Source organism: Cydia pomonella, chromosome 23 (genome assembly GCF_033807575.1).
Source record: "Cydia pomonella isolate Wapato2018A chromosome 23, ilCydPomo1, whole genome shotgun sequence".
NCBI lineage: Eukaryota > Metazoa > Arthropoda > Insecta > Lepidoptera > Tortricidae > Cydia > Cydia pomonella.
Genome location: NC_084725.1, coordinates 4,800,940 through 4,827,443, shown reverse-complemented (window position 1 = coordinate 4,827,443; position 26,504 = coordinate 4,800,940). Strand labels below are relative to the sequence as shown.

General features: G+C 36.5%; 1 protein-coding gene across 1 annotated transcript; it reads left to right on the top strand.

The window, feature by feature from the left end:
• The first annotated feature begins 19,123 nt into the window (after nt 1–19,123).
• LOC133530720 (acyl-CoA Delta(11) desaturase-like) lies at nt 19,124–23,178 on the top strand. Its single transcript, XM_061868751.1, has 4 exons — nt 19,124–20,353; nt 20,979–21,141; nt 21,653–21,826; nt 22,103–23,178. Exons 1-4 carry the CDS (start codon nt 20,167–20,169, stop codon nt 22,623–22,625), a joined length of 1,047 nt encoding a protein of 348 aa, XP_061724735.1. The 5' UTR covers nt 19,124–20,166; the 3' UTR covers nt 22,626–23,178.
• The last annotated feature ends 3,326 nt before the right edge of the window (nt 23,179–26,504 follow it).

Below are 26,504 nucleotides of genomic sequence, written 5' to 3'. Positions count from 1 at the left end.
TTGATGTAGATCGCTTCACCATCTATGTTTTAGATTTCACTTTAATTTTTTTGTTGTATTGCAAATTTTGAGAAAAGGAAAACCTATAAAACTAGTTTTTCATTGTGTCAATAAAATACTAAAAATCATGGGGAATGGAAAATATTTAGAAGTGGAAGAACATTTTTTTTTTGTATAAACAACGTGGTATACTTCTCTCATAACTAGCTCCGTAATAATAAATTACAGTTTCCATATCAAAAGCACTGCTTGATTGATACCAAGCTCATTAAAAACACTTTCAATACGACTGGGTTTGGGTTAGCCATGTTTATAACTATTCCAATTTTCAAATCATCTATAGCATCAATAGTTCGCGAGATATTTAGCGATGTGACAGACGGACAGAGGAGTCGCACTAAAAAGGTTCATATTTTTACATTTTTGGTACGGAACTCTAAAATTTAGTTTCACAAAGTACATTCCAAAATTGCTTTTCCATAGGTCAAGATGAGAAAACAAATAAATTTTATTATTAATGACTACCACATGAAGGCATACCTACTTACATTTTCGTCCAAATACTGATTATAATAGGTGCCTAAAACATTTGAAAAAAAAAACAAATCATAGACAGCGCACTTCACTCCGTCAATAACGTCTAGGTTCTTACTTCTTAGCTACTCTAATGGCTCCTCTACATGATGGCCCAGCGTAGGCCAGTCCTAGGGACGCATTTATGCGTTAGAGAGAGCAAGTGATATTGCTATCTCATTTCACCGCATAGCTGCGTCCCTTGGACTGGCCTACGCTGGGCCATCGTGTAGAGGAGCCCTCACGCTACTCTCGAGAGATTTGGAACTATTATTTATAGCTGACAGCTGGACACTTTTGCAACAGTGGCCTATGGAGATTGTATTCCTTCCCTTCCATATTATTACGGATATGATCTGTTAGTGTCAAGGGTTTCTGATATGGAGGGTAGAGGTATGGAGAACAATCTCTTATGGGAGAACTGTTGCGAGTGTCCAGCTGACATGTATAAATAATGGTTCTAAATCTCTCCGGGTAGCAAAAATGACGTTATTGACGGAGTGAAGTGCGCTGTGAGTGATTTGATTTTTTTATTAAAGTCAAAAATTTGTTCGCGACGTATTGTGGCGCCACCTGTTTAATGTTACGTGATGGACACTTTTCATTCAGATTGTTCTCACCTCTACCCTCCATAGTTTCTAGTTGAAAAAATGACACTTTTAACACTAATAGATCATATTCTTTACTCTACTTTGAATGTAATAATTATAACTCGTAAATCTACCTACTTACATAATACGCGTAGTGTACGCCTTAAGAGATAACAAGATGAAACATTTACAGCTTGTCATCATTTAATTGCCTACATTCCAACTGAAATCTTCATAATTGCTACATAACCCACGTAAGATCGACCGGACATTGGTATTTACTTTTGAGGATAGGCCGTCCTAACCTTTCCTACAAACCATAGAGTAAACAAATATAATAACACTGAAAACATTTCGTCAATAATCTGAACTCTTTAAAAAAGACGTAAGTCTTATGACTTCTCAAAGGCATTTATGACCTTTTGAAAAATAATCCAGTTGAACTCAACAGATGTTTCCGATGCTCCCTGTAACATCGTGGATATTTTGAACCATATGTCGCAAGTGATAAGGGTCAGTGTAGGATTAGGCACGTGAATCACGAGACCCAATAAACACATGAAATCAAATCATTTTGTTTTTATGACCGTCGCAAATACTTTGGTAGAGTTAGTGGTTTTTAGATCTGGCAGGCGTATTACGGCAATGATTTATTATAACTCAAGATATGTTATAGGCGGTCCAAAATTTAAACGCTTACCTTGTTACAAATTGTACAATTTACCTTTAGTCGCACCTAGGCAAGCAAGGAATGTGCACGTTATACCTAGCTCCCGCTCACTGAAAGAAAAAGAGACAAGCTCATGTGTAAAAACCGGACAAGTGCGAGTCGGCCTCGCCCAACGAGGGTTCCGTGCTTTTTTTTAATACTACGTCGGTGGCAAACAAGCATACGACCCGCCTGATGGTAAGCAGTCTCCGTAGCCTATGTACGCCTGCAACTCCAGAGGAGTTACATGCGCGTTGCCGACCCTAACCTCCCCAACCCCTCGTTGAGTTCTAGCAACCTTACTCACAGGCAGGAACACAACACTATGAGTAGGGTTTAGTGTTATTTGGCTGCTGTTTTCTGTAAGGTGGAGGTACTTCCCCAGTTGGGCTCTGCTCTAGATCTGGAATGATATCCGCTGCGCTGTGCCCTACCACACAAAGCAAGATGACATTCACAATGCCCATTCCTCTCTTTTGGACGTAGTTTAAGAACGTACCCGGGTCCCAGTTTTAGTATTTGTATAGCGGCAACAGAATTACATCATCTGTGAGAATTTCAACTGTCTAACTATCACGGTTCATGAGATACAGCCTGGTGACAGACGAACAGACGGACGGACTAAGACTCAGCTATTAGTAATAGGGTCCCGTTTTACCCTTTGGGTACGGAACCCTAAAAACGAGTATGACAAAGATGTATGGAATGGGAAAATGTATAAAAAATAACAGATATCTTCTTCGGTATAGAAATAAATATAGCAGTATATTTCGTGCTCCTTATATATGCGTATAACCTATCTATAGCTAGTTATAGTGGTATTATGGATGGTTTTATCTACGGGATATAGCCGTCACTTTTTAACACCGCGGGCTTGAAAGTGACCGACACCGTTTTATCACGCTGTAACGTAGACAAAAACAACCATAATTTCCGTGCTGACTTCGATAGGCAGTTAAGTTAGTATATTATTAGATTTATAGCAGCGGCAAATAATTCATTTTTTTTTTGGTAATTTCTCAAAAATGGCTTTAGCGATTTAGATGAAATTTACAGTATGAAAACAACATTTCGACCAGACTAGGGTACATATTTAAAATAATTAGTTTGCCCGAGTTTTTGCGGTAGCCCGGTGGGTATTAAATTGTAAAGTTCCTAATGATTCAATTTAATTTTAAAACCCGAGGCTAAAGAGGGCAAAACAACGATAAATATTCCAATATTTATTCTGCAAATAGGACATGAAAAATACGTAGCAATATTTATAAATACAACAGCCAATAATCGGTGCTCCAAAATTGTAAATACATATGGGTATATGGGTTATAACCCCGAAAATTGAAGTTCACAAATTGCGGGTACCTATCTTTCTCTATCACTCTAATTACGCCTTCATTGGAGTAAAAGAGAAACCTCCGCAATTTGTGAATTTCGGTTTTCGCGGTAGGCCCCCAGTTCTATAGCGAATACGCGGTCATGAACGCAAATCATGCAAGGCACACATAAAGCACGCAATCTACAACAATCATGTGTACGCAGTTAAGTAACAAAGGTCGATTTTCGTGAGTCACCTTAAATCTATATTCAGTTACTTTTGCGCTTCTATTTCACAATCGTTAGAACTGTTTCGTGTTACTTTTGATTACTGGCGTATTTCGTCATTCCATGCATGATTATCTTTATAAACCTACTTTGACATTGCCATGCCGGGGTTTTTGATTCGAGTACTAAGAAACGTTTGTTTTGACTGCATTCTGTTTTGTAACTTTCTAGATAAGAATTATCTAAGATCTAGATTAAGATTGTAAAAGGATAGGCGCAATTGCAGACTAGGATCAATAGTCTATTGTCCTTAGGATTTATTTTTAAAGATAACACGCAGTAAGAACGCTGGTAGTCTAGCGGTAAGAATGTTCAAATTTCAATCCGGAGGTTGCGGGTTCAATCCCGGCTTGTACCAATGAGTTTTGCGGAACTTATGTAGTTACCCACGATATATCGTCTTGTCGTTTTTGGGTGAAAAAGAACATCGCGAGGAAGCCGGACTAATCCCAATTGGCCTAGTTTTCTTTCTGGGTTAGAAGATCACTCGCCGTCGCTTTTGGAAAGACTAGTGCCTACGCCAATTCTTGGCATGAGCCATGGCAAAAAGTCGAGACAACGCTAGAACGATGTTGATGCTCAGAATACGCAATACCTAAGATTTTTCAGTTTACCCCACACTATCGTCTTTTGAGCGTCTGGAAAAAGGCGTTGCTGCACAGTTGCGCCAACGTTGCGTCGAGTAGCAGCCATAGAGTTTACTAGACGCCGACGCTCGGGAGACGCTAGTCTAGGGTGGCTGAGCAAGAGCTCCATGTATTTATTTTCAAACCGAGGAAGCGGAAAGGAGCGCTCTGCGCCATCCTACAAGTACATATATTTATGGTTTATTGTTCAAAAGATCCTCCGGAGATCATCCGACATCCGATATTAGATCGGACAATGTGAAAACGCTCTAAATCACATAAAGCTAAGCAGAGTATCTGCACGTGGACATATCTAATAAACATTTGAACAGTATTCATTTTTAACTTTACTACAAAGTAATATAAAAATGTTTCCAAAACACGTTACACAATTAAACAATTACCTACTTACCCTAACTTACAATAAAGATAAGCCGCGTCTGTCTGCGCGTAGGTCTGTCTGTTTGGATCAACGGCCGCTCGCCCTTGCACCGACCGTCTCTTATGTAAAGCCAATGCACGCGGCGCGGCTCCATTGTGCAATTCGGCACGAATGCAATAAAAACATTAAAAATAAGTTTTTGACAAAAATTTCATTTTTGGTAAAAGCTTTTATAGCTGACGGTACTTTTCTTTCCACAGGTAACTAATAATTATCGAGCCAAAACCCCAAACACAATTAGGTTGTGTTGTTTTATCACAGAGTTCATATGGACACCTACTCCTGTCTCCGACATCATATTCACTCGATGGTACCATAATATTGCATTGTCACCCGACTTACATTTGTATCCAAATTTTCAGTTTCATCGGAAACCGGGAAGTGGGTCAAATTTATCTTGCAGGATTTGACGCGTACAAGTACAAACATATATAGTTAAAAATTGCAAGTTCTTGTAACAAAAATATAAAATGTCCATTTTCTTCAAAATTTTACACTAGGCAGTTTTTCAAATTTGGGTGTTTTTTTATTATTTAAATTGAAAATCACTAGCTCTTTCGATCGTAATGGGTGAAAAAACTGTTGGAGCCGTGCACGCACACGTCACCCAAGCAATGTGCCGCTTTGAGAGGGAAATATAGCACATGACCGTCCACAAAGAAAGAGGAAACGTTTTTCGACTTCTAAATATTTTCCATTTTCCATAATTTTAAGTATGTTATTGACACAATGATAAACTAGATTTGCAAAACAAAAAAGCGAAACCTATAAAGCTAGAATATATTGCTAAAGTGATCGACATCAAAATCAAAGTGATTTGTTAAGATTTAGTTAGTCGAAACCGTTTTCTCCCGTAATTTCATACAAAAAATACCGTTAATTCCCTAGGATCGCAGAGCTATTCTTCCTTCTTAAGCTCTTAAGCTACTCGTATTCTTTTCCCACGCATCCGGTATGCACAAGCCTGATAGGCTACAAATATAAAACGGGCCCCTATTTTCCGTGAGAAGTATGACGTCATAGCACCCTCAGTCCAATGGGCACGCGCGCTAATCCGGCTGCGCCTGCGTTCGTCAGATCGTCGCTGATTTTATCTCATTACCGATGCGAACAAATAAAAGAAGGTAATGTATTGCCTTGAAGGAATGCAGGCATTCATACTAATATACATAACGTACCTAATTATGTGTTAAATCTTACGTACAGTTACATACAAAAAATATAAGTAATAAATGTTTTTTTGTCTATCTATTTTCTAGGAGTCTATTTTCTATAGTATAGTTTCTATAGTCTAGAAGTTAGAATACATTGTTGAAGAGTTTAGAAAGTGACTAATACATGACCAGTTTTAAACATTGTTGCAATGTTGGTGTGAAAATCATTCAACAACCATTGTGTAATATGGCTATTAGCCACTTATTTTATTTTTTATACTACGTCGGTGGCAAACAAGCATACGGCCCGCCTGATAGTAAGCAGTCTCCGTAGCCTATGTACGCCTGCAACTCCAGAGGAGTTACATGCGCGTTGCCAACCCTAAACCCTCGTTGAGCTCTGGCAACATTACTTACCGGCAGGAACACAACACTATGAGTAGGGTCTAGTGTTATTTGGCTGCGGTTTTCTGTAAGGTGGAGGTACTTCCCCAGTTGGGCTCTGCTCTAGATCTGGAATGACATCCACTGGCTGTGCCCTACCACACAAAGCGAGATGAAATTCACAATGCCCATACCTCTCTTTTGGACGTAGTTTAAGGACGTACCCGGGTCCAAAACTTTCAGTGTTTAGCAGTGACACTTTGGATTACTGCAACATAAACACATATTGCTTGTGACAGCGTAACCTAACGTGTGTATATAGGCAGGTATTTAGAGAATATACGTTTTTGTACAATTTTTATTTTTATTTTATTGGTATTCAGGACAACAACAGCCGTAGATATACAATTTACATAGGTATTTTTACATAGTATTAGGCCAATAACAGTTATCCGTTGGGTGCAAAATAATATACAAATATAATTAGTTAAACAAAGTAATAATCAAAGTGAAACTGTGCAAGCCCACAGTAACAGTAACAGTAACAGTAACAGTAACAGTAACAGTAACAGTAACAGTAACAGTAACAGTAACAGTAACAGTAACAGTAACAGTAACAGTAACAGTAACAGTAACAGTAGGTGATAATCAACATGAAAATTGAAGTTAGAGGTAGGTACACATGCTTGCATAAAGTTGATAGGTGTGCATTAACGTTAATAGTTGATTTAATTTATTTATATTGCTCTTGTAAATAATTTAAGTGATCACGCTTTTACCCAAAGATCACTATTTAGCGCTCCTGTAAAGTAACTGTTTTACTTACTACATGGGACCATCCCTTGCATAAGATACCAAAATTTGTATTATGCCAAGACGCCAATGATGAGTACTCCTACAGTATAATATAGGATTAACATTTACAACAGTATTTGGTTAATCTTTAGAACCTATTAAAACCCAAAATAATTATTATATTCATCTTTTTTTGTTAAGTAATATATCTAATACGTCATTTTTAAACTTATTTTTAGGGCCATTAAAAGGATCCGTTGAGTCAAATTCTTGATTGTAAAGATCCCATCTTTTGCGAAGAAGAAGAATGCGAGATAGTACGGCATTTGCGCCGTAGTTAGTGGAGTGTAGTGGGACTTGAAAGAGGGTGGTATACCTGGTGCGACGTTTAGGAACCCGAAATAATATGCAAGACAGTAGCTCAGGGCAATCAAGACGGCTTCGAAAGATATCAAAAAGGAGGTTCATGTCTGCCAACTTGCGTCTATTTTCAAGTGTAAGAAGATTGTATTCATGGCAGCTGTCAGAGTAAGAAGCAAATGAATTATTAAATTTGTAATTTAAATGGTTAATAAACTTTTTCTGGATTCGTTCGATGCAGTCTTTGTGGGTGGAATAGCAGACTGACCAAACAGGGGAAGCGTACTCAAGAACGCAGCGTACGTATGCATAATAAATAATTTTTAAACTTACCCACCTACTCCATGTCCCTGCTCGAGACGTTATATACGAGTATAACAAGATCACTCTTGTTATTAGCGATCCAGACCAGCGAACCAAGGAACTAAAACTCAAGAAAGAAGAAAAATCTACCAAAACTACAAAAGAAGGGAAAACCAACGCAGTCAGATCAACCCAGAACACTAATCACAGTTTCAAACAACCCAAGAAGAACCAACCAACATCTGAACTTGGAAACGAAATTAAGAAGAGTGTTGTAATCCAACATAGTGGAGAAGGGATGTGAATTATGTCAACCGATACTATTTGTTCATTCCCGCACGTCAACATAACGTAAACTGCTTTTAAAGACCACTAAATGATGGCATTGTATACTGTTATCTTCTAACCGCCCAGATACCTATAAAAAGGTCTCCTATTCCATTCTATTCCATTGTATTTCGAATCTTTATTTCGCCAAATCAAAATTACATTTATGTAGTTATAGTTCCAATTCCAACCACGGTTTGACCACCCACCCCTCATTTGTCTCGGCAAGTTTTAATATGTGGACGACTAGAGGTGTAGAAGTCGGTTATGTTTTGTTAAACTTGCTGGATCATGTTCCATATACGACTGGCTCAACGACAGGGTCGAGTAAAAGCAACGAGGAGAGGCCTTTGCCCAGCAGTGGGACATTATAAGTAGTAGGCGAATAGTAAATTTAGAATCTATTTACTTCTTAAAATTTGGATGTTGAAAATTTTGGACAAACGTAACCAAATCGTTAACTTTTGTAATTTCCACAGAAAAGACTCTGGTTTTCCCGATCGTTATTGATGGTCTACAAATATTATGCAAGTTTTCATTAGCACTCCTTGGCTTTTATCACCAATCACTTGGAACTTAAAGCTTTTTAAAAGTAATTGTTTCATAATGTAGGTACATTACATATAATGCATCAGAAACACAAAACAAGACCTTGATACAACATGTGCCAACATTGTTGAAACTTCCTGCGTACTGTTACAAGTTCGGATGGCTCTTTTATGACATGACATAAACTCCTGATGCATTTTACAGTTCCGCAGGAGAACCAAGGTCGTCGAGATAGCCCAGAGATTTAAACGATTTCCTAAGTTGTTGGTGCTCATTACTGCATGATGATCAATGTTTCCCGCGATTCAAAGAGACCCCAGTTTACCCGTAAGGCACTTCTGGTAGTTCTGGTATTTCAACACTTGATCTTGTCAAAGTCAGTGCGGAAAACTTAGATATTAAATATATTGCAAATTGTTGGTGTTCTGTGAACGTATGCAATATAGTTGTCAACATATGTCAAAATCCCTAAATCCCTTTCCGTTAGCGTTTCTGACTATGCTAACATAAAAAAAAAACATTAACCAAATAGTTAAATTTTCCAAGAATTCAGTATTCCGGAATTACATTAAACTACGTTTTCCGCATACTCGTACCAAATAACTTTAATGCTAAGTCATGGTCAACGCAGTAATATTTCTCAGTTTCTGGACGCCATCCAAAGATGGCGGGAAGCGGGAAATAGTTACGAAATGGTGACGACCACAAGTTACAAAGAAATGTTGCCATCGTCATTCTCTGAGTAATGTTTGTTGATTTGGGAAAATTAGGATAGCTAAATTTTCTTGTACACGTACATGATTGAAACATCGAAATGTCCTTGACATTTCCTAAGACCTATTTCAAAGACCTTCTGAATCCTTACGACCGGTTTGGCCTAGTGGGTAGTGACCCTGCCTACGAAGCTGATGGTCCCGGGTTCAAATCCTGGTAAGGGCATTTATTCGTGTGATGAGCATGGATATTTGTTCCTGAGTCATGGGTGCTTTCTATGTATTTAAGTACCCTCAACACAAGCCTTATTGAGCTTACTATGTGACTTAGTCAATTTGTGTAATAATGTCCTATAATATTTATTTATTTAAAGATAGTCGTTAAAGCGAATACACAATAATAAAGATTATAAATTACATATACCTATCCCATAAAAAAAAATCACCATTTTCCATTCCACTTGTTAATTGGAAGCAAAATGGGCACCTACATGGACTAAGTATTTGTTTACTTTGAATCAATTAATAGTTTCAGAGGTACAGCCAGCAAAACTGTTAGCTTGGCACTGGCATACATGTATGTATGTATGTCACTTTATTGCACATAAGCAGGTAAATATAAAACAGACAAAAGTCTTCTCTTCGACAGTGTCAATCGGTCGCATCGCTAAAGGCAAATTTAAAAAAGTTGTGGCTTTCGGACGGAACTTAATCAAAATGATGTGTGCGGTTAGGTAGTTTTGTATATATTTATTATATAGTATACTATGTATTATATATTATAACTATATATGACTATTTATATATTTATTTTATTTCATATCCCATTTATATAGTGTAGGTAATAGGACTTATAGGTTTACCTATCTTTTAGGAAATTAAATATTTTCTTTTATGCCGTTTAGTACAATTTTGATGTCTACCGTGGAGGGAGATCCCTGAAAGGGATTAGTTCGCCTTTGTACAAATGATGTGTGTTCTTTCCTGTTTTATGTTTCTTTTTGTACAATAAAGTGTTTTACTATTACTACTACAAAACAAAACAAACAAAAAAATGTACATATTTGCGATCAGGGGAGCTAAGCTAATAGTTTTGCAGACTCTACATACTTTTTTTATAAATTTAACTTTAAATTAATGATGTTTTTGTGTTTTCTGTGAACTTCGCCGTTTCTAGAATAGAGATCCTAGAAACTGCACATCAAATAAAAACACAGACATAATTGACACATTTTATCATGTTTTTACCTTGCACTAAAACCTTGATAATACTAAAAGAGTTTATGACTAACACATAAAGATAGCACAAAAACAAAGGAAAAATAGCAATTTATCAGTTATTCAATAAAACAGTCGTTAACGTGAGCACTGACCAGTTACAATACATTGTTCAAAACAACATTATTATAAAGATATTATAACATCACCTTATTTTAATCGAACACACACACAAAGATGTCCTTCCTTACAGGATGTGTTCACACACACATGTCTGGACACGGCGTAAACATAAATTTCCTGAAACTGCTTCAATGTGTGCATGCCGACAATGTACCTATTTAGAGATGCGGTTCTTTTTACTACATTTTTAATGCAAAAAAACATGAATTTTCCTTAAACACTAAAAACGTGGTAAAGTTATAAAGAAACTGTTTACATAATTACAAACATTAGACGTTTTTGAGGCAAAAAAAGCTCACGCTTTATATTGCATATGTGTTAGTGCAGACTGCAGCTTACAAGAGTATGCACCGTCTGCGTTAGTTAGTGTGCGTGCACCCTTTTCGTCTCGACAACCTCCCAATACACTTGACAAAAAACTCGATAACCCTAACACCGAGACATAAAGCTCACTTTTGAAAGAGTCTTTCTTTTGTAACAGCAACAGGGTATTGTCGAGTTCTTATTTTGAATCGAATACCCGTGTGCATACACTGTGGGTCGTTGCGTGTGTCCCGTGCGTGTTATGCATGTGTTGCATCTTTACTTATGTGTGTGTTCACCTTGAAAAGCGCCAGTTCTTTGTGCAATGGGTTATTCGGTTAATGGCACCAAGAAAGTCAATGGCGCGGATGCTCGGAGCGTCAGCAGATAAAGAACGTTAATGCATAATGAATATGTCTGTGTGGGTCACTGGCTGGATCTTAATGGTGTAGGTATAGGTGAGTGAACTTTGGTTTTAAGGTTTTTCCTTATTGGCTATTTTTCGATGATACCTAATTTGGAAAGTTTGGGTCCTTTATCATCGATCAATAAGTACCCACTCACATAAAACAAGTACTTATGGGAAAGGATATTGCTATATCTAATGCACTAACGCACACGCCAGTATATACATTATTTAAGGTTGTTTTTTGTTTAAGTCAGTATTGTACATATTCGAATAAAATACCGCTACCTACTAGAATAAAATAATGTAGTGTTTTTCCTTTTAATTTTAATTTTATTAGGTAGTTACGTGCCAAGTAAAAAAAAGATTGACGTGGCACTAAATCAACATACAACATTCACATTCAATAGATTTTGTTTTATTTCATTAAAAAAGAGATACCATTTTAAAATAAACTTAAGTAAATAGTATAATCTCGATAGATACATCACAAAGACTAATACTAAATCACCGCAACGACCAATGATCTACCGGGGATCTATAGATCGTGCTGTCGGTACGCGCTCGAAATACCGCGCTGGTTGGGGCAGGTCCGGTCCCGTAACCGTCGGGTTACTTTAACCGACGCGCGCGCAGTTCGCGACGCGGTACTATCGGCCCAATTCGAACAATGCTTATAAGATCACAACGATAGGATACCGATCTGTGAGTGTTAAAAGTGACGTTTATGGCTGAAGAAATGATCATATGCACTAGTTTTCGTTGTGAGAATTTGTAATACAAATAAATTAGAATAAGCCAAATTTTTACATAGGCATGGGTAAATCACTGCACCAAAATTGATGTCGCAAAGTCGCAAAAATATGTCTAAAACAAGTAAACTGCAACGCAGCTAGTTTCAGAAACAATGACTTATCACAAACATTTTCATGTGAAATGTAGCCAAGACGAAACCATACGGCTCGCACTGTCAAAAAGTTATCAGATATAGAGCCAAGCTTCTAAGTCTACATGACCTAACTTCACAAACTCTACTCCTTAGTCAAAATATATATGGCTAGACCATTTCGTTACCGCCTCATGCGCGTAAGGGGGAAAACTATTCACTATTCAATATTTTTTAATATACAATATTTCTTGTAGTCACGAAGTTTAATCTGTGACATAGGTAAATACTTCTACTCGCTTTATTTTCTTGGTTTCTTTGTAAAAATTGTAGATAGGTATGTTTAAGCAAATTTAAACTGAGAACGTAACTTCGATTGTATGGGAGCGGCTTTTTGGCAACGAGTTTAGTTTCCTCTTTAACAAAAAAAATCTAGGTACTTCTAAATATTTTCTATTCTTCATGATTTATTTATGTTATTGACACAATGAAAAACTAGGTTTATACGTTTTCCTTTTTTTTAATTTGCAAAATAATATATAAAGCGAAACTTATAAACCTAGAATATATTATGCTGAAGCGATCGACATCAAGATTAAGATTTATTAAGATTTAGTTAGTGAAAACAGTTTTCTCCCGGAATGGTAATTTCATAAAAAAGTACCGTTATTTCGCTAGGCTAGGATCGCAAATATATTCTTCCCTCTTAACCAGCGCGCGCGCAGTACCCGGTACTATAGCTCTATCGTTTAACTAAAGCGGCTGGTAAGAAGTCAGTCACTATGGTCGGCTACGTGGTTGAAATGCTAAAAAACGTGGAAACAAAATTTATGGTTTCTCAGGAATTGGTAAAAATAATAAATATCTTTGTTGTGACAACTCCGGAACAGGCTACAATCAATTTACTCAGTATGCAAAAAACGCTTTCAAGGTATTAAAACACTTTTAATTGACAGCTGGCTCGTTCCGAAGGCGTATTCTGACTGTTATAACAGGATATGAATTTGAACTAGATTTGTTATGGATATGATTAGTAACAAAATTAACGTTTTTGGTTGAAAAAATGTCACTTTCTGGACCCGGGTATGTCCTTAGACTACGTCCAAAAGAGAGGGATGGGCATTGTAAATGTCATCTCGCTTAGTGTGGTAGGGCACAGCACAGCGGATGTCATTCCAGATCTAGAGCAGAGCCCAACTAGGGAAGTACCTCCACCTTACAAAAAACCGCAGCCAGATAACACTAGACCCAGTAGGGTCTAGGGTCATAGTATTGTGTTCCTGCCGGTGGGACTGCTTAAAATCAGGCGGGCCGTAGGCTTTTTGCCACTGACGTAGTATTAAAAAAAAACTTTTGACACTGACAGGTCCTATCCATAATAATTCCAGATCAAATCCTTAACCTGTTATTACAAACAGAATACGCCTACAGACCGCACACGTATATTCACAACATGGACATAAACATAAGCGACCAGCGCATTAAATGGCGTACCTATAACACTGGAAATCGTATTAGCTGTCATCATATTAACAGTCATACAAACAAACCCGCCGCCAGAAAGCTACTTCCTTAAAGTTACGGTCTCGTTTTTTAAACGACTTGTTTGAATTACGTGACATTTGGCATGAGCATTGACATAAATGACGTAAAATTGTTAAACAAAGAAAATTCAGCGAGTAGCAGTTTTGTATGTAAACAACTGCATTACAGTAATGCGGCGGCGAACGTTACTCGTTTTATCAAGGAAATTGACAGATACAGCGGAGATTTCTCAAAATAGAATGGAATTAGAGACCTTTTAAAGCCGCGGACTGGACGCACGCGGCGCGCGGTGCCGATCAAAATGACCGTATATACTTGAATTAATCTGTTTTGGTCAAAAGCGGCGGCTCGCCGCGTCGCACGCCGCCCCGCTCGCGCTCGCCGCGCTGCGCGCCGCATGCGTCCAGTCCGCTGATATGTCTATAGGCGGCTTGATGTACTGAACTTGGATACTGAGAATCTACAAAAAAGTGGAAACCGATGCCAAATCATGCGGCGTAGATGTCGGCGTCATCGTAAAATTATTAGTTCTGGGAAAAGTTTTTTAAAAGGTCAGACTCGCTTCGTTTCCATGAATATAGTCTTTGAAAACAAAAATGGGTGTATTGGCTACTATCCAATAATACATTTAATAGTGTGGACAAAGGGTTATATTATATCTTAAATCTTCTTATATATGTATATAGCCATTAGAGAATGCTAAGCAGATAAGCACTTGTGACGCGTACGTAGTCTGACCGCTTTTGATGCTAACTGTACTTAAAAATAAATAAATTTTAATATTTTAATTGTTTATTTATTTATTAACTAACTTACACTAACAGATATACCAAGCATGTAAGTTACTATACACTGAACTTAGTTTAACAAGACAACACTATACGATACAGATAAACTTTATAAATCAGGTGCAACGATCAAACAATCGATCAAACAAGAACTAATAATTATTATTTCGTACCATTGTAACAGTATTGTGAAAGCGATAAATCCAAGATGATCGTCGGCAATCATTTGCGCTTCGAAAACTTCAATAAATTCCTTATCTTCGGCTAACCCTGTGCCATATTTATTTTTGGACAAAATCGTTTCAATGATTCCTAAAATAACATGCCGCTAACTGACACTAATCGGTAATTAAAAAACTTTAACATTTACTCATCAAAATCGGACAAAGCAAAAAATGCTTTTATTTCATGATACTACATTCAAAATATTTTTGTAGTGCTATAAATAGTAAGCATGGTACAACGGTCAGGTGAAAGTAAATAAAAGCTTGGAAAAACAGGAAAATATCGTAAAAAATGTTTTTATTAACGTGTTTAAAGATATCGCTGGCAAGGCTTGTTTGATAATTTCAGCCTTAAGTTCACGCATCCTTGCGATAGCACATTAAATGTATAAAAATACTTGTATACCGTCTGAGCATTTACATAAACTCGTCACACACAGATAAGAGTGTATTTTTATCATCCGCCCCATTAATGTCCACAAACTGATAAAAGTGTTTGCAAGCCATAATCTCTGTTACGAAAGAAAAAAACTGGAGCAAGGAGACAAAGAGATGTCGCGATAGGTAATTCAATATTATGATGAGATTAAATAGCTAAAATAAAATTTTCACCACACCAGCTGGTAAAGACTCGTTGGTCAGACTGATGAGAAAGTTGTATTTTATCAACATGTAGGGCAAAGTTATCAGATGCAAATTTTGAGTTGATTATTAGTTATGTTATGATATATCGTTGGGCGGATAGAGTGGAGGCAGATCTCCGTGAGCTCGGCGGCGAAAGCTGGCGCGAGTTGGCTCTGAACCTAGAAAAGTGGCGAGCTCTTGTGTTGGAGGCCAAGACTCACTTTGTGTCATCGCCCCAGCCAAGTAAGTAAGTAAGTAGTAGTAATATTGGCTGATAGAATTGACTTTTAAATGATGATTTTGAATGATTAATATTTAATGACGTTCATTTGGATTTGATTCGGTTTGATTTTATTTGATATTTTCTTCGGGTTTTGTAGTGCAATGTGAAGTGCAGTTATCTAGAACATCGATAGAATTTACCTAAGTCCTATATTAACACGCTTTAAGTCGATCTGTATGTATGTAACTATGTAATGGAATCTAAGGTAACTAATTTAACCATCTTCCAAGGATCGTAGCGTCATGAAAATTGGCACCTGTATGTAGTTCTGATGACAATACAATAATATGGTACTGTCGAACTGATCTGATGATGGAGCCGGAAGATATAAACTGGAGCATCATGATCGACATCGTATCATAGCTGTGTTTGGATTCACGTGCATTTATAAAACTATTAATTTTTTAAAGTAAAGAGTTTCTTATTTAAAACAAATTTGTACGCATAATCACAAATTACCTCTCTTTGATGATTACCTTTTTTTTTCATTAATTAAGCGTCCTATAAACTTTTTATTATGTAAATATTGTACACGTATACACGTTAACATTCTTCAATAAATAACACTAAAGTTCTTAAATCTCACTTTTTTAATATTTTATTATCAATTGATTTACCCACCTAAATGAGTAAATTTATCGGGTGCTTTGAATAAATACCGAGTAAATACTCAGTGTTTACTCGCCCCTACCCATCTTTATGCACACCAACTGCAACGTCGGCGTGCACTTGCCATAAAAATCCGTCTGTATCGGCCCTAAGAATGAATAATTATAACATTTAACAATTTATCTGGTTCATAACATGTAGGTAGGTCTATTTTTAAACGCACACCGCGTCAGCTCATCACGTTACTCATAGTATGAACGGAATGGTATGTATTTGATTTCATTAACTAATGATCTTGTAAACATGCAGTTATTATTAATAAAAAAACTAAGGCATTTTTAATAATTAGGTACCTATTCGATCAAGTTAACAGGTTACTCGTATCTAGTATGAAGAATTCATAACCGTTACGAAAAAAACGGTCTCCATTTTTTAAAGGCGTTTTTTATCTTTAGAGCGTTTTCTCATTGTTCAATTTCGATCCGATGTCGGATGTCGGATGATCCTTTGAATAAAGCAGCTGATAGGAGCCCTTTATATCAGTCCTTTTATTTTTGCATCAAAAACATTTTAATAAATACATAATTTTATATTATACAAAAATAAGACACTTTTTAATGTGACCAGAGGGCTGGCCAGTATTTTGCTCCAAGGATAAGGGCCTTCTGGGCACACTGCCGATCGGCAGCGACTTGGGGGACGTTTTTTATTTATGACGCCCTTTAAGTTTGTTTGTCGTCTTTATAATTATTATTTTTAAGATTATTTAGAGTTTACTGTTTAATTCTGTGAAATATCGTATAGGTAAAAAAATAATTCAATTTCTTTTTATCCCCTGTGTTTGTATCCGATATCCGATAACGGATCGAATAATGTAAAAACGCTCTTAGTTTTGTATTTCCAATCATTAGAAGGCATTCGATTCAATTAATTTTAATTGTGCAAGTTTAGGGTGCATAGACAAGATGCCAATCTTTAACGCTCCGCAGCGAACTAAACGCAACTGTCTCTGTCGCACTAATATGGAGATCTACGCTACGCTACGGAGAGTTAACAATAAGCATCTTGTGTACACACCTAGTACCGTAACATTTATAGGTACAGTCGGCATCAATAATATCGAATGAAACAACGCACCAAAAGTATCTGCCATCCTATTCGAAGGCATTTAATTAAATTAAAATACAAGTTCAGTCATCCTCTAATATTATGTGAAATATAAATATTTTTTTTTTATTACGAAAAGGTAAGCATTTGACCACAATCTCACCTGATGGAAAGTGCCGATGCAGTCTAGGATGGAACATGCTTACTTAAAAGATGTCTATAGATGTCGATGCCTAAAGATGTGTATTTTATGAGTAGAATATAAGTTAATAGAAATACATTTATTTTACAGATAAAATAATAAAACAATAAAAAGCCCCTATACCCACTTGTACCAGTAGGCATTTTGCACAGCCGAGCGTGCAAAAATGTATGCTTATATTGTTCTATTAATAGTTTAAAATATTTAATACACTTCGTGTACATTATAACACATTTTACATCATTTTTTTTTTTTTTTAATCTTTATTAAATAAAGGGGTTTTATCATGTTTGATGATGTCACCCCATTTTACATCATAATTTTAATAATCAAATCAAACATATATTTTTATTCGAAATAGCGATAACAGCAATAACGTCGCAATCGGTATAACAATAATTCAATCGCACAACAATTATTGCGATGTTTACCGATACACTGACCTTGCACACTGTGGAATGGACGGAGGACGCCATTTTGAATATTAAAGTTCCGACTTGAAGAATTAATTAAAATAAATAAATAAATTTTACGGGACAATCTTACACAAATCGACTTATTTATTTATTTAATCTTTATTGCACATAAGAAAACACACTGTACAATAGGCGAACTTAATGCCTTAAGGCATTCTCTACCAGTCAACCATTAGGCAAAGCAGATAAGTTGTAGGCGGTGCAAAAACATGAGGTATAATAGGTGATACAATTAGGTACATGTACGAACACAATACAATCATAAGAAATACACAAACATAAACATACATTTATATATAAATAATATCTATACAAATACATATACTTACATATATATATGAAATCAGATGCACTTACAAAGCAGAAACATGCCACGTCCTACGGTAAGCTCAATAAGGCTTACGTTGTGTGTATATGACCACGATATATATGTATAATAAATAGGTTGATATATCTTAAATCCATATAAAACATCCAAAACTCAGGAATTATTTATTATCTCCGTTAAACACTCAAATAAAGCCCTTATCAGGATTCAAATCCGAGACCTCCTGACTCGTAGGCAGGCAATTAATTCTTCATGACACCAGCTGGTAAAGGCTCTCTTGATTGCTCAAGAACTCATGAGAAAGTCGCATTTTATCCACATGTGGGGCAAAGTAATCCCATGCAAATTTTGCTTTTTTTCCTTATATTAGCTGGTAGAATTGACTTTTAAATTATGATTTTGAATTATAATATTTAATGACGTTTATTTGGATTTGATTCGGTTTGATTTTGTTTAATATCTTACAGTTAATATTTTCTTCGGGTTGGTCTTGGTGTGGTGAAAAATTTGTGTTTCACTCGGGGGCAATTTTTTTGTACCCTCGTGCTTCGGAGCCCTCGCAAAGCTCAAGATTCCCCTTTTAGAAACCACTCGCTACGCTCATGGTTTAATTTTGGGAATCTTTCGCTTCTACGGGTATCAATATTAGCACGAGCGGTTAAACATCAACTTTGCCCCCTCGTAAAAAAAATAACTATTTACATACAGGGCAAATCCTACCCTCCCACTATAAAATATCGATATCTGGGAGCCCAGAATAGTATAAAACAGCCATTTTTTTTTCAAACAGGCTTTAATTTCGTGGTAAATAGTAAAAGTTGTTCAGTAGGTATGACTTTGAAAATATAGCTAAGGGTTGAAAAACAATTTGTTAGCCGTTCACCCAATACGCCGTTCGTCCAAATCATATTTCGCAGTTCGTAAGGGCCGTATCTCACCGGGACACCACGGCGGGTGCAACCAGTTGCCTGCCACCAACAAAATGTATACAGCTCTATGGAGGGTATCTAACCTGGTGTCCGCCTGGTTGCACAACCAGCCGCCGTGGTGTCCCGGTGAGATAGGGCCCTTAATCGTGACTCGTCAAAACACAGTTCATCCATATCCATATCGCAATTTGCCATTACGTCATCATAAACAGCTTAACAACCGTAAAACTAGATTCCAACGTTTGGGATTATTAATACAATACAGACATGACACAACATAACTTGAAATTAATCTCGCGCGCATTCATAAAGCCCTTGATACACCTTACTTAATTGCTTCTTCCTTCCTTTAGGTGTAACCGCGTTTAGCAAGAAAGGAACCTAAAAAGTAAGTGTAAGTGTAGTCTATTATTAACTAGGAATATTAGAATGCTACTTAGGACGATTGAATTAAGTAAGCCCTATCAAGACTTTAAAGCGCTAGCTAAATGCAAGTTCAAATTATATCGACTAGACAACAAATTGAGATTTTAAAATTGGCAATCAAATTTGGGACTCTCCAGTTTGATGTGAATAAAAAAAATTGTTCTCGGTAACGATATTATTTTTACTCTAATAGGGCTCCGATATAACCTTAAAACGTGACTTTGATATATTTGATATGAAATCAGCTATTAAAATGTATGATTACTAAAGTAAATAATTGGAATTCAGAGATTAACGACCGTACAGTGCAGATCATAGACAAGATACAGGATTTTTTGATATCTTGCATCAAATCTGAAATTCATTTTCGTATAAAAGATTTTGCTGGCTTCATTCTAAGTTAGAAGCTGCAAAACTCATACGTGTGTATATACACTTCTGCACTTGTATCTAAAGTAATTAATGTCAGCAACAAAATTTCAAGTGATTACATAACACAAAAATGGCACTAGACACAAAAGAGGATATGCAACCTTCAAATAAAGAAGTCAAGCCTTCAACACCGCAGAAAACCCTATGGAATTATCAAATAGTGTATATTAATGTGCTCATTTTCGCGTACTGGCATATTGGAGGGTTATACGGACTGTATCTGTGCTTCAGTGCCAAATGGCTGACTATTTTATTTAGTAAGATTCAAACTATAAAGTGAAATAGATGTCATATACTAAAGAAAATGTTCTAAATCCGTCCAGTGGCCTATGCCCGACACGAACCGCAGTCTTACGCGGTTAACGTTCTAGCTGCGTAGCCAACGTTACAATCGTTAACGCTCCGTAGCGTAGCGTAGTCATCTCTCTCTATCACTCTTCCATATTAGTGCGACTGTGACAGTTGCGTTTCGTTCGCCACGGAGCGTGAACGATATGCACGTTGGCTACGCGGGCTGGAACTCTAGGCCATCCGTCGCCATCAAACGTAGCAGTTTGACGAAAATATAATATATATATATAAAAAAAAAACAATATCCAGGATTCTCTAGTATATGCAATCTCTGTGAGGCTCGGCGCCTTGCACCAACTCTAACGGGCAAGCATTAGGTACTTGCTTGCTCCTATACGATTCTCTTACGTTACTTTCGTAAGTAAGTTTCAAGTCGTTCTAGAGCGGTTTTCGATGATATAACACGAGTACCACCATCCTCCTGAGACTTGAAATATTCGTTACTTCATTAACCATTATGGCCCATTGTTGTCTGTTGAATAAATAAATTGAATTGAATTGAATTAATATGTATTAATTTGTACACCCCAGATGTGTTATACTACATCCTAGGAGGCTGGGGCGTTACTGCGGGCACCCACCGGCTCTGGTCTCACCGCGCATACAAGGCGAAGCTGCCGCTGCAGATCCTGCTCATGCTCTTCCAAAGTTCTACGGCACAGACATCGGTTATCCAATGGTGCAGGGACCACAGGTAGATATTGTCTTTAATCTTGTTGACCAGCTTTTTTCATAAGCAAAGTCTCGCGAGTATTTTGTAATTGCTTGGAATTTTAAAACTTTGAACGCACTGTACGTCCGTGGACTTATTGTTATTAAGTATCACGGTGTCTGGTAGCGTCTCAAAAAACTTTTACATGCCTGCAAGAAACTAATATAACTCGGACGCAACGTACAAATTTATTCTTTATTTCTTGCACCACCAGAGGGTCTCGCTAAATGTACCTTGCCTACACCAAATTTTGGTCTTGCCCTACCACTGCTGCCTAATACAAAGTGGTACCTATATGTATAAATTATAAAGTCAAAATGATCGAGGACAGGCAAATTAGTCCAAGTGACGCATGTAGGATGGGACTGAAAGATAATATTTACCCGCAGCTTGGCAAAGGCTAATAATTTGTCCCTTGGCTCCCAACATCCTTATGTCTCAGAAATTAAGAGGAAATTAAATAGATGACAGGTACTTATAATCACACTTTTAGGTGTCACCACAAATTCTGCGACACTGACGCTGATCCGCACGACTCCACGAAAGGGTTATTCTTCTCCCACATAGGCTGGTTGATGGTGAGGAGGCATCCGGATGTAATCAAGAAGGGAAGGACTTTAGACATGTCGGATCTTAAGGAAAATCCAGTGTTGCAGTTTCAAATGAAGTAAGTTATTTCCCAGAGCCTAAAATTACTGACATGCATTATATTTTTCTGGCTTTAGATGGAACCTGGAATTAAGTCCTGTAGATACCATTTCTTATAACAGTTTTCTTATACCACTGTCTGTAGAAACGATTAAGAATTCCTCCACGCCCTTCTGTCAATTTAATTATATAATGTCGATTTTTGACAACTTTAATCAACAAGAGTGTGGATGCATAATTATCAAAATATGAGTAGCTTGATTCCATGTAAAATTAACTGCGAAACTTGTTTCAGATACTACTTGTATCTCAGCATTTTCCTCGCCTTCATACTACCGGCGCTAATACCGTATTACTTCTGGCAAGAGTCTTTCAATACTGCCTACCACATCTCTCTCCTCCGTCTCATCATCTTTTCCCACGTCACATTCCTCATCAACAGTGCAGCCCACAAATACGGTTACAAGCCTTACGATAAAAACATCACTTCAACACAAATCCCAGCACTGTCTTTTGCAGCACTGGGCGAAGGATATCATAATTATCACCACGTTTTTCCCTACGACTACAAAACAGCTGAATTAGGAAATAATTTTATGAACTTAGCAACAAACTTTATTGATTTTATGGCTTGGATAGGATGGGCGTATGACTTGAAAAATGTTTCTGAGGATATGATTGCGAGGAAAGCAAAGAAGACTGGTGATGGAACTGATCTGTGGGGTAGGGTAGAGGAAGATGATACATTGGACTATATTTGGGGATGGGGGGATAAAGATATGTCAGAAGAAGATAAGAAAGCTTTGCTACATCTTTGATAAATAATCATCACAACTAACATAAGGTCAGAATGGTCAAGAGTTAGAGTCACTTATAACATGGGTCTTTTATGGCTGGTGAAAGTGTGCCATGAATATAATCAGTTCTAGCCGTCAACGAAAAACGGAAGAAGTTATCAAGTTATATTTTTAGACTAAATACTAGTATTTGCCCTACAGTTGCCCTGACTGACCTTACTTATTTGATTTGACTGATTCTTTCTAGAAAACCTTTTCTTGGGGACAAGTAAGCACTTAAATTACGATAAGTCACGTGCAATTCTTTTACTAAGTTGCGTATCTTTATTCTCCAGTCCAACAACCATGAGGAATACTGAAATAAGATTAAACAAGTAGATAAAAAAGGTCCTTGCCAGCCAGAATAAATAAGCTCATGCCTTGAGCGACAATACAATGAAGTCATATAGACTTAGCATATAGACTGGCCTAATCCAAATGTAATCTTTACAACAAAGAGCAAGTACATATTTCGCAATACAATGCGTTTGTTATTCGAGCCTTAAATGGAAAATAAAAAATGTTAATTTTGTAAGTGTGTTTTTTATTGTAAACATTTTTTTCTATATTATGAACACTTATCCTTTGTACTTAGAGTTAATTAATAAGCCTGATCAAGATTATAGTTTGTTGCCAAATGGTATTGAGTTTAATGGAATTAATGAATGGTTAAACACAAGCTATTTATTATGTTTTTTTGCGTTTGCGTGCTTAAGACTTTATCAGTCAGTATTATAGTTGTAGAGGACTTTAATCAGTTAATAATCTTATCTTAGATAATGTAACTTAGGGATAAATATATATATATATATATATATATATATATATATATATATATATATATATATATATACATGAATATTATTGGGACATTCTTACACAAATTGACATTCTCAGACAACGATATATATAATATACAAATACTTAAATACATAGAAAACATCCATGGCTCTGGAACAAATATCTGTGGTCATCACTCAAATAAATGCCCTTATCGAGATTCGAACCCAGGACCATCGGCATTATAGGCAGGGTCACTATAGTATAGAAAAGAATAGAATGGAATAGCAGGGAATAGAATGGAATATAATGGAATAGAATAGAATAGAATGGAATGGAATAGAATAGAATATCATTCTTTTCAGTATAAGTACACAGTTATACAATACATACAGAGAAAGAAAGAGAAAACAAAGACTACCTACTAGAGCAGACCGGTCGTCAATACATACGTTTTGCAATACTTATGTCATCTTTTGTTTTTGGGTCCTTCTCTGAGAATATGTCTGAGGTTGCATCTAAGTGGTATGACTTTTCTCTTACATTTTGTATGGGTCGCGGGAATAGACCGCAGATATATTTTTTTAGAAATGACCGTTTTGTTGATCTAAAGCCGAATGTTTATTTTTTTAAATGGCTTAAGGTCGTCGATCGCTAATCGCGTCTGCGATCTCAGTGCCCTTGTCCGGTGCCCTGCCTTGTTGCTTTGCCTGCTTGTGACAAACATTGGGTCACTGTTTAGATTAGGGTTTAAGGAACTTGTGTTGATGCAATTGCGACTGAGAGCGTTTCCACACTGTCCGATCCGAAATCGGATGTCGGATCCTTGGAGCAAATTTTACTTAATTATCTAAATATAGTTATTATGTTATCTTACTGTTTACTTGTTTTGCTAATCTTATTCTAGTAAACAATTATATCTAAGTCTTTTACTACCAGTATTAATCTTTTACCCATTTTCTATCTAAATATTATATCCTATATTTAGCTCCTTGCACTACCTGTTGACTTTTAAATGAGTTCTGTTGTTACCTGGTTCTATTTTCCTTTAAAATGTATTTGTAGTTTTACATGTATGTAAAATGTATAATTGTTGGTGCAATAAAGAATATTTACTTACTTACTTATATGCCTATAGTCTATCAAGAAAAAGAGTGTATTCGCATCTGAAAAGCCGGCAATGTACTTGCAACTCCTCTGGTGTTACAGGGCAGGCAAGGCAGGGTATAGGTAATGTCCAATACGTAATTTAGTTTCTAGGGTGTGAGGATGAACACCCTGCATACGGCGAGCAATGCGGTGATAGAAAGTGGCTGTTGGCATCATGTCAAACAATTCCTCAGAGCACAGCCCATTGTACAAACGGTAAAACACACACAAGGAGGCAAACTCCTTATACTCAAAGATTCAATATACTCAACTCGCTTATGATTGCTTACTATCAGACAATTCGTCTGCTTGTTTGTCTGTGTCTCCATCATAAAAAAAAACTATATATTACGCAGCATTAAGAGTCAAAACATTGATAAAAAGTCGGTCACTTGTGTTGTCCGAGTAAACAAAGACACCCTTAACACAATGACCTACTTTTGATAAAAATGAGCGAAACACGATAAAGTTTGTGTAATTTTACATAATCGAGAACGAAGATAGTTTATCTTTGAATGTATTACGATATTTGTGTCAATTTTTTTTAGGCCAGTCTGTGAAGAAATATCTTTAGAATTGAAACGCAGTTACCTAAATCACCGTCATCGTCACATTCGTTTATTTTTAGGGTGCGGAATGTTAGGATCGCCAACGCGCATGTAACTCCTCTGCATGGAGTTGCAGGCGTACATAGGCTACGGAGACTGCTTACCACCGACATAGTATAAAAAAAAGAATAACGTTGCCAGCTCGTAGCTCGAAATTTTAACAGGCAATCCTCTAATAAAACATTAACAACGGATTGCCTGTTAAAATTTCGACCGAGGCATTTCCGTCGTCAATATTCATCTTCTGCTGGCAAATTCTCAAAACATTAACAACGCAAAAGTTATACTGCTTTATTATGAAAATAAAAAATTTTTATAAATACTCTCTGATGATGACATTTCATAAGTCAGTCACAGCTATAATCCTTTAGGACTTGAACTACATATCTTGCCTTATTAAGGACCCAGTGGACTTTTTGATTTCATTGCAAAATTGTCCTGCTTAAGAAACCAGTGAATAAAAATAACTTTATGAAATGAAGTCCATAAATGGAGTTGGCTGATCTGAGAGCAGCTTTCTTCTGCTATTGGATTGCCTTGATAAAATAAGTAAAGCTAAGTATATATCCTTCTTATCGTACCTAAATATTTCAGTATGCCAAAGACCTATTATAGGTTTGGCGTTATAAAAGTTATCATCAATATTTTCAGTAAAAAGAGTCCAACAAAATAAAATCATTTTGGACTGTTTTAGTATAAGTAGAAGATTGTCACATTCTTTTTATTTTATTTGATAATGTATGTATCAGACAAACTTAATAACCTAAACCGAACCATTAATACCATAAGTAAAATTGTTAAACAATAGTAGATTGACAATCTACTATTCCTGTCGAGGTAGTTTGGCGCTCGAACGCAGTGAGAAACACTCTACTTTTCATTTCGAATACGAGGAAGGTAAAAGACATGGGCATGAAAAAAAAACACGGCTAAGTACATATTATAATATCCCACCGGATTAATGATCAAAACTAATACTTGTACCAATATTTTAATTTTATTCTTACAGTAATAAACTTCATACTACAAGGGTAATTTCAAATAACAATTTAGGTAAAAATATCGTTATTTATGGAATGAGGATTTAATTATCAGAATGGAAATTGTACAAAAAATCCATTTAAAACAAAAAATGTAATTGCTTATCGCAAAAAAAGAGAAAAAACGTACTTAGAATGTACAGTGCTCTAGAGCAGAAACGTATCATTTTCTGCACACTTTGTAGAATAGTAACAACCCACTTTCAGAGCATGAGAAATGAACCGCGGGGTTGCCTAGAGGTCCAGAACGTTAGTCGCGAAAGCTGAAGAATTTTCCTTAGTAT

Bases quoted from the DNA above. Each gene is read 5' to 3' on its own strand.
- LOC133530720 (XM_061868751.1), top strand. From the start codon at position 20,167: ATGGCACTAGACACAAAAGAGGATATGCAACCTTCAAATAAAGAAGTC. The intron at 21,142-21,652 runs GTAGATATTGTC...TCACACTTTTAG, and splicing joins CAATGGTGCAGGGACCACAG to GTGTCACCACAAATTCTGCG. The intron at 21,827-22,102 runs GTAAGTTATTTC...AACTTGTTTCAG, and splicing joins GTGTTGCAGTTTCAAATGAA to ATACTACTTGTATCTCAGCA.